At 38.0% G+C, this 9684-nt stretch overlaps 1 protein-coding gene across 1 annotated transcript in view; it reads right to left on the bottom strand.

Annotated features, from left to right (window-relative positions):
• Window positions 1-4651: 4651 nt before the first annotated feature.
• Window positions 4652-9684, bottom strand: part of LOC128890614 (laminin subunit alpha-1-like) — a 96648-nt gene continuing 91615 nt past the window's right edge. The window contains exons 12-15 of the mRNA XM_054149267.1: window positions 8181-8407; window positions 6866-7053; window positions 4975-5256; window positions 4652-4662 (exon numbers count right to left, since the gene is read on the bottom strand). Of these exons, the coding sequence (XP_054005242.1) occupies window positions 4652-4662; window positions 4975-5256; window positions 6866-7053; window positions 8181-8407 (708 nt within the window). The remainder of the gene's footprint in view (window positions 4663-4974; window positions 5257-6865; window positions 7054-8180; window positions 8408-9684) is intronic.

Here is a 9684-nt window from a genome sequence, read left to right as displayed (position 1 = left end):
ACGTGTGTTTTCACAGACCGTTTATCGTCGACTGAGTAGTCTCCTTAGCTGTGTTTACGTACACCGATAACGCACACATCTCCCTTTCCGCATATAGAATGCTAATATATACAGAGTCCAAAAATGTTGAAGGTCCTTGAAAGAGGTGGTTCGGGGGATGATTTGAAAGAATTTTTTCCTTAGCAAAAATATTGTCCGAGGCTTCGTTGAGGAGCTATTAACAGAAAACCTCGACCAATCAGTGTGCGGCCGCCTAGCGCGTAGCCTACGCTACCGCGGGCGGGTTTTTCGCGATCCAATTCATCACTGAGAGATATTATCGTTTTATTAAACGTCGTTTTGATGATGAACATTAATAAACTAGAAAGAATATTCTATTAACACGTTGGTCGTCGCGTCACCATGGGCGACAGGACTTCTCATTGAGAAACTAAAAAAGAAAATTTCAAAGGTGAGGCGTTAATAAAAATAAATGTGGATAGGATTCGCGAGTTTCACGAGGTTAAGAAATTAAATGCTACGACAAATGTTACGTTCTAATCTAGTCTTCGATAGTCTCGAGACGAAATTTGAACTCGGTAGACATTTTTACGAGTATCAGCCCTGGCAACGAACGTGTTAACCGAAAATTCTCTTTGTACCATCAAATTACTTCGGACAATCGAAATTCTATTGTATTTTGGAACAATTTCACCGCTTAGTCCTTTAAAGAACCAACATGTGATAAACGTTTCACGGTCGTCTGTTTATTCAGTCTCTCGTCGTTAATAACGCAAAATATATTCGCGCATCAGCATACAACGAAGGTGCGCTGTTTAACGCGGAGGAAAGTGTAGGTGGACAATCGAGTTAGCTTTTTAATACGAGGCAGCCGCCTTCGGCGTGGATCTCGAGGAGCATCAGTCACTCGAGCGATTCTTCCTTAGTGCGAAATCATCGCAATTCGCTTCGTTCGGACAACGCGCCATTGTGGCTGGTCGATGGAAGAAGGTCCAGAATGAATTAGCGTCGTCTCCGTGAAAGTTGTCTCACGATATGCAAATGTTTGACGCGAGGAGTGCTTCAAGAGGGATAACCGTGGTGGCAGAGCACAGAATATTAGGGTCATCGTTGCAATCTGTTTCTGACATTCACGTTTATTTTTCAGTGGAATTTTTCGGTACACTGAAAATACGTTTGAATATAGACTATCGATTATTCGGCATCCGAATCGATATGAGAAATGATGAACGGTTTACGAATATCCCGTTCGGTTCATACAGTGAATAATAATTTTACATTCTGAGTTACGTAAATAAGTTATAGATGAAGACAATCTTCAGATGTTACATCATTTTTTATAAATTAATAATTAGTATATTTGTGTATTATGTGTCTACAAGTATAAATATTTCTGCTCCTGTCAATTAGGTCTTCTTCGAAAATGTTTATTTAGAGAAACGTATGGTTGTATATTTTTTATTTAAATACGTATATTTACCGGAACTAATTACAATAACGATGTAAGCAGTTCCTTTTAAAGATTATGTGGTCATACAGTACAATATTTGGATAATCTAAATACATCGAACGCCGGCTAAAGATCAATAGGCAGTTGAAATGGCATACGTGTACAAACTTAAGTGTTTCAGAAAAATAATATACTTTCACTTTATATCATATTACTAAAGATCCAAGAAAACCAAAATTTCTAATTAATGAATACTGTTAAATATTTCGAAGATTCTGATAATATAATTTTAAAACGTTGTTTTTTGAACTGGTTAAATCAGAACACCTCGTTGAACTATCTGTGACAGCGATGGCCCGTCAAATTATCAAATGTAACTTAAAATTGGATGAAATCGAACTCGATAAATAGTTCATTGGGCGAATTGTGGGATAAAGAAAAGCGTAAAGGACGCGTCTATAAGTTAAATAGAGCTGACTAGGTTAAACGAAGCGTGTCGTTCGAAGGCGAGAAAGAAAGAAGCGTCGCGTTGCCGTGGTCGCAGGAAGTTAATTAACATCTCGGACAAGTCGTGGCTCGGCTGGAATGAGCTAAAGCGAGCTAAAATCCTGCGCCGTATCTTATGGTATCTGTTCTTGTATCTCGGAGCAGTTGTGAGATACGGTGTCTCGAATGCAGTTTCGACCAATCGTAAATAAGGATTCGATCTCACGCTTTCTTGCAGGAAATAACTTGCAAGGGTATAAAGTAATAATTTCGTTTTCTTCTGCATTAGAAGCTAGCGTGGAAATCCTCTTACGAAAGATGGCCAACAGTCAAAATAAAAGAAAATAACAATAGTTTATTATTCTCTTATTTTTATTGTTATCGCGGTTTTAGTTTTATATTTATATTGTCTACTATAGAACGTTTCTATTATAGATTAATATTTGAAACGCAACAAATGCTTTGAACAACAGAGTTGCCTTATTCTAGTGTAAAATAATGAAATATTACGTATAAATTCAACAGGAAAGGTTTAACCTTTCGAAGCCTGATTTTCCAAATTAAATTTTTACAAATATCGATGTATTCATTCTTCGAAGAATTTTCACAGCTGACGTTTATTTTTGTATCTTTTGTTCCAAAGAACATTATGTAATGGTGACATACATACAGCGAAATATTAAAAACGAACCAATTGCAAGTGTAAATAGTGTGTCGCTGTGTAAAATTGTCGGCGAAATAGAATGCGATCAGTTGTGGAGGCCCCTTTAAGTCTACTATCGCTGGTAGGTTTCACGAGGAGGTTCAAGATCGGCCTCGTAGATCAGCTACCACAAAGAATCCCATAAATCGTAATCATTCAACGTGAAGCCCAATGCTCGCGTAAACGCTCTTAATGTTCTCCAGTTTCTCCATCCTCGTCATCGTCGTTATAACCAGGGATCATGTAAGTTGCGTAATCCACGAGTGACTTGTGACTCTAGATACAGTTACTTAAAAAATCGAATCACCTGTTACACACGTAACCTCTCGAGGGATGAATTTTAAATTGATTTTTTTTTATTTTTTTGCTTCAACCAGATACACACAAACCAAACCAGTCACTCACCCTCGGTATTGTAAATGTATTAATTCTAAAAAGTATGGGTGCCATCCATTATTAGATATTCTGTATAAAAATAAAAAAACCTCAACTATTTCACAAAAAAAAAAAAAAAAAAAAAAAAGAAAAATCTGCAATTACTTCAATGGACGATTTTACTCGCTTCCAACATTTACAAACACTCTGAATCTCTAGGCTTCCAGATTGGACTTTGTTGCACTGAACCTGCAACCTCTAACACGGTACCGCGCACGGTAATCACGATCGTAAATTAAAACTAACAATAAGCGAAAGAAATTGTACGTTAGAAGTGTTCCGCTGGGTAAGGGTGGTTCGAGTCTTGTAAATCTCGAGTAACATTCCGAACTCACGACTCCTGTCCAGTCGGATAAGTGCCCCATACTTAAAGAAGCCAGGAGATAAACATCCAGGGCTTAGTTAGAACAAGACGAAGCGTTATGCATTACTCAACATCGCGTTCCTCGCGGTGTTGCGCGACGAAACGCCGTTTCCTACGTTCAGAAACCTACACTTCGCATTCTAGCAGACGAAACTATGGCACGCGAAAGGGGCGATTTCCTGGAGATTTCGTTAGAATTGGAAATACTTTCGAAGGGATTTGGAATACAATTTCTGGCGCTCGCGGTGCGTTATTTGCTGAAAAATGGCAACGCCTGCGCGGCAGAAATGGCAATTCTCGGTGAATCTATGTAATGCTGAGTACTTTGGAATCGACCAACTTCTATGCTTTACGAATAATGATTGAAATGATAACTCGCTTGGAAAAGTATGATTTGAATAATTATAGTATTGGCGAATTACGTTGTAAGATATTATACTAGAAGTTTCTCATTGTCCCAATATTTGTATTAGTAATCGAATAAAATTGAAGTGATGCGAGAATATTAACCATTTGGAGAAATTATTATTCGTTCATAAATGTGTGGACATTTACTATCTTCAATGAATAATTAATTTACACCGTGAGTTATTACTATACAACTTTCGTTGCTAAATTCTATATAGGATTAGTATTTATACGAGTAATATTTTAATGTTAAACGTTTCGAGTGCCATATAAAATTTTATAGTGGAGCTAATGGGATCGTTTAGATAGGAAACATCAGAAAAGTTGTTGAATATAGCAAAAACATTTATAGCGAAATATTACAAAATAAATGAGACAATATTACTTCGGATATGATGAAGAAATCAATATTATCCAAGTTTGGTAAAAGAAATTTTAACATTATCCAGTTATCTCTACAGTCTTTCATCATTACTAACGTGATATTACCAAAAAAAAACTACTAATAAAATAAATTCGCTAACGCAACATAAACGTATCGAAACATAAATGACATAATCGATATTAATAGATTCGCAACTTTGACTAGATATTTATCTCAATTAAGAAAGTGTCCATATACTTTTGATCGGGGGTGTACTCATCACAAGATTTCCCTTATCCCTTTAAATATCATACATATGTATTTTCTCTGAATCTAGAGCATTCTGCAACATTCACAAATTTTACGAAACATCTCGACCAGCGACGGTGCAATCTCAACCACTTCCCAATGGTATCACAGCAATCCTTAAGATTAGCATTATTAACTCACAACTACGCAATGTATCAGTTACTCGTGTAAGTAGGAATCAAACGACTATGAGCTCGACTTAACCCCAGCCAAAACAAGAAGAGGAATCCGCGAGTTTATCCGATTAAATATACGACTACACTTGCACTAATGGTTTACCCAAGCCACGAGGCTGCAGGATGTAAAGATGCGAGATACGGAAGATTACGTTGAACTTGTGTTCCACGGAACGGAAACTCGCACGGAGTCCGGATTGACCCTTAAACTCGCGCAGGAGAAGACATTGGCTGGCGGGATGACGCGACGTTCTTGAAAAATGCTCAAACGGTACTTACCTTTGCAGCCTCCCACGGACAAGCCGTAATGGTCGACGTCGCAACGATCGCACCGGAAGCCAAGGACGCCGTCCGCGCACCTGCATTCACCGGTTACGGGATCGCAGACCTCGTCGAGGGCACCCACGTCGCAGTCGCATTCCCGGCAACCTGCAGTCACGTTCCCGTAACCTTCGATACAGGAGGAACAGTCACGACCCTCGAACAAAGGCTTGCAGGGACACTGACCGCCGCTCTCGTCGCATTCGACGGAATTGCTGCCGAGGGGGTCGCAGTCGCAAGCTGCAACAACGCCATTTTCATTTTTAAATTAATACGCTCGCGGAATGGTGAAGCTTTGTCGCATTCTGTTGAGATATAGGTTTGCGAAGTCCTCGAAACCGATGGGTGAATTCCCGAAAGGATCGAGGTTATTTTATTTTATCAGATAGCAAACACTTGTATCGAAATCTGAAACCTTCTTTTTGTTATTTTTGACACGCGCAGAAATATATATTTTCATTATCGTTGTTAAAGAAGCGGTTCTTTTTATCCTCAACAAGTACTCCCTTGCGGGTATTTTTCTTTACATTATAAAGAACGAATCGAAACATTCCGATTCATAAACGATTACTTGTTTGTTTGTTTGTTTCTGTATTTTGTAAAGGTTCGTAATCTGTTTTACATTGATCAGTGGACCTATCGGCCCAGTTGTGCTTGTTACAAATCACCAGTCTTGCGCATATGTATTTTTTCCTTCGACATGAATCTTTAACTTCTTACATTACGTTATTTTATATGTTTTGTTGAGGTTCGCTGGCCTCGCTATAGCTCGAGTACCTCGGGATCGCTAAGACCGTACTGTATACAATCAGGCATAACTACAACCCCCGAGGATCGAGAAATGATTGCTATAAAAAGGATTCTTCTTGCACACATTTCAGGGATGCAATAATACTGTTCATAGATAGATTTTATACGGGAAAGTGGTGCAAGATGACGAATGACTGTACAACTGATTTTCGTTTAATTTGCAAATATTTGATTTGTGCCATGGCTTCTACTCATCGTTAAATGAAGCGATTATCTCCATAATTATTCATATATTATGTAGTATTCCTTTGTTAATATTGACGTACGCTATTTGGAGACTTCTCATATAATTTTTTGCTGTATTTTGTGTCACCTAAAAATTAAGGCCACAATATAATGCAACATATCGTTTAGTACGTTTTTTTCTTCGTAAATTGCTATGAGCGTTTTTACTTTTTTCGATTTTTCGCCATTGTGTAATGATTCAATAATAATGAACTACTTTTAAAAAGCTCTATCGACTTTGCAATAATCCCTGCTTCCAAATTAAAGGTACCGAAATTTCCTTCGTAATGTCGACTTTGGAAATTTATAATTTTTTACTCAACTTATGAAAACACTTTTTGGAAAATGCCCTTCTTAATACTTAAAAAAAAAAAAAAGTAAAATCAATCGCTTTCATAATGAAAACTGGAATGTCATCGTCTTGTAACCGTTATTTGGACACCTGTGGTTTAATTTCTTCTTCCGCATGTTCAGTTTAAAAGTACAGGTTTCTAGAATAACCATGTATAAGGGAATATTAATATCCTGTTTTTAATCCTTAAATCATCCTATAATACCATCCGATATTCTTAAAAATGGTCCTTTAATAAGCTTCGTGTAGCGCTATTTTTAGCGCACGTTTATCTAATTAAATATTCGTTAAGATGCATATAAACATTCTATGAAAGGAAAAGCCGGGACTTGCATTCATTTTATTGAGAATTAATTCATTCATTTTGGAGCAATTTGAATGCCCAGTCTCCTTAAATGGAACGTTACATCGGTCCGATAATATCGGAGCAGTGGCGAAACAGATTCAACCAAGGGTACTCACGTAAGCAGTTCTGTTCCAACGCATTTCCGTAATGAGCTTGCTTGCATTTGTCGCATTTCCAGCCCTCTGTATTGCCACGGCACTCCAGGCAGCGTCCTGTTTCCTGATCGCAAGGACCTCCGCCGCAAAGGCATGGCTCGCAAGTGTCACCAGGGATTAAAGGATTTCCAAAAAATCCTATGTCGCAGCTGTTGAAAAAAAAAACGCAAAAAATTCAACGCAAATACTACCACAGCGTCTCAAACTAGACCTCATTATTAGCGGTGTGCGGGATCCCGGTCGTGACAGGAATTCCTCCCGGGATCGGGATTTCAGAATCCCGAAATCATTCGGGATTCCCGAGAATTTCGAGATCCCGTAAATGTTCGGGATTCCCGGGAATTTCGAAATCTCGTACATTCGGATCGCTGACATTTTCAAGAATAACAATACTTTCGGAACTTCCAGATATTATTCTACAGGGTGTCCCAAAAGTCGGGGAGGAGCCGGAAATGGGAGGTAGCTGAGACGATTCTGAACGACAATTTCCTTTGCAAAAATGTCGGATGAAGCTTCGTTAAAGAGATATTAAGCGAAAACCCCGACCAATCAGAGCGCGCGTAGACCGTTGGAGCGGCCGCGGTAGCGAAGGCTACGCGCCGACGGCCGCGCTTGTACGCGAACAAGTGACTCGACGTGCATCGAAGGACATTGACGCTGCCGCCTAGCGCGTAGCCTTCGCTACCGCGGCCGCTCCAACGGTCTACGCGCGCTCTGATTGGTCGGGATTTCGCTTAATATCTCCTTAACGAAGCCCTATCTGACATTTTTGCAAAGGAAATTGTTGTTCAGAATCGTCTCAGCTACCCCCCATTTCCGGCTCCTCCCCGAGTTTTGGGACACCCTGTATATCGCGTACATCGTCGGGAATCCCGTACATTTTTCGAGATCCCGTACATTCTCGGGAATCCCGGATTTTTGCGGGATCTCGTGTATTCTCCGGAATCTCGAATCTCGTATAAACTCGAGAATCCCGAATATTTTCGGGAGTCCAGGATATTTTCGGGAATCCCGGATATCTTACGGGAATCCCGCACACCCCTACTCATGATCTTTCTTTTAATATCAACTAAAACTACGAAGTATAGCATAGCTCTTAGGTTGGACCATCGAACACGTGTGCAAAATTTTATCAAAATCCGAATCTAACAGATCGCGATATTTTGTTCCCGATTCAAGTTAAAAATCGATGCCTAACCTGTTTTTAATTAAGCGAAAGTTCTCGCCTTTGTCGCTTGAAAGTGAATTTTATGTGAGTTCAATTATTTAGGCTTACCTCTCACAATGGTCGCCGGTGTATCCTTTCGGGCACTGTGTGCAAACGTATCCACTATCGATATCGGTAGGATCGTCGAGCTGGCAGTTTGGACTGAAGTTATTCGACTCGTTTAAAAGTGGACAGGCGCATCTCTTGCAATCATTCGGTGTACCCCTGAGGGCAATACCATAGAAACCGAGAGCGCAACGGTCACATTTAGGCCCCACGGTATCGTGCTCGCAAGTCTGTTGAACAAAATTAGAATTGCAATTTGAGATCTTTTATTTTCGTGAAAAAAAAAAGTTTTATTAGAGAGAAAGTAATTTCTTATTAGAAATTGTTTCTTACTCCTTTTCATTGCATATTTGGTCAACCGAATGTGTTTGCACTATAGAGTTTTTAATTTTATTTTGAATAGAAAGAATAAACAAAATTTTATTGTAAATATAATAAGTAGATTGCGGACCTCTATGGAAAATAAAATCTTCGCGAACGTGCCTACAAAAATTGAACTTAACTGTTTTAATGTAGGTTGAATTGATAATATAGTTTTATGTTGGTTTTGATTTTAAAAATTAATATGTTTGTTAGATTTAGTAAGCAGAACAAGTAATGAAACATTATGTATGTCTCAAAAGTTTTTAATTCAGAAGTAGTAGGTACTGGCAGTTGGTAAATATAATATATTTACGTTAGTCTAATTAGATATCTTCGATTGCGCAGGCTTACAATGTGCCGCGAAATATAATTTCCATAAAAGAAACTTCTAGAAATTTTCAATTACTAATTATCAAATTATTGAACTGTTGAAAATCTTCCGAAATAATAATTAATGATTATTTGAATAGGTTCCTGTCAAATATTTGTAACCTACTTCACTGACAGTTAATCTAATTTAGCTATGCAGTATATACGTGCATATATGATCTCATTTCTGTTATACCACTTTAAATTTATGAGAAATTAGTCAAATCACCCTTATGGTAAGTTTCGTCGAAGTTATCTTGCAATATCTGCTATACCATCAGATGGTTAAGTTACTCGAGGTAAGGAAGGAATCTACGTAAGTTGACTCAGGTTTGTGTCTTCACTATATCCACAAATTACAATTTACTACCGTTTATTAGTATATCAATGACACGTTCGTTAACGCAAGGTATTTATAATCCATTATCTTCTATTTTTGACATTATTTTGTCTAACAGATACTTAAAACTTCATTTTAATTATGTTGCTGCACGGGAAATATAGCGTATGCTCAGATTAATATTTTATAAAGTATAATTGCAAAACAATAAAAGACACAGAGGGGACATGTACAGATAAAATGTTGAGGTTTTTCGTAAAAATAGAGAATAAACATCGTGCTTAAATAAACCGGTACTATTGTTTTATTTTTAATTCCACGAACACTTACCATTCGATTATCAACGAATTCACTTCATAATTTTCATAATAGCAATGTGCATATTGTAAAGGGTTTTCCCAAAAAGAAAAAAGGGTTTACGATTTTATTTTGTAG

Source organism: Hylaeus anthracinus, unplaced genomic scaffold, assembly GCF_026225885.1.
Source record: "Hylaeus anthracinus isolate JK02 unplaced genomic scaffold, UHH_iyHylAnth1.0_haploid 12001, whole genome shotgun sequence".
In the NCBI taxonomy this organism is placed as follows: Eukaryota; Metazoa; Arthropoda; class Insecta; order Hymenoptera; family Colletidae; genus Hylaeus; species Hylaeus anthracinus.
Note: the sequence above shows the minus strand (reverse complement) of the source record. Positions and strands in the feature narration are given on the sequence as shown.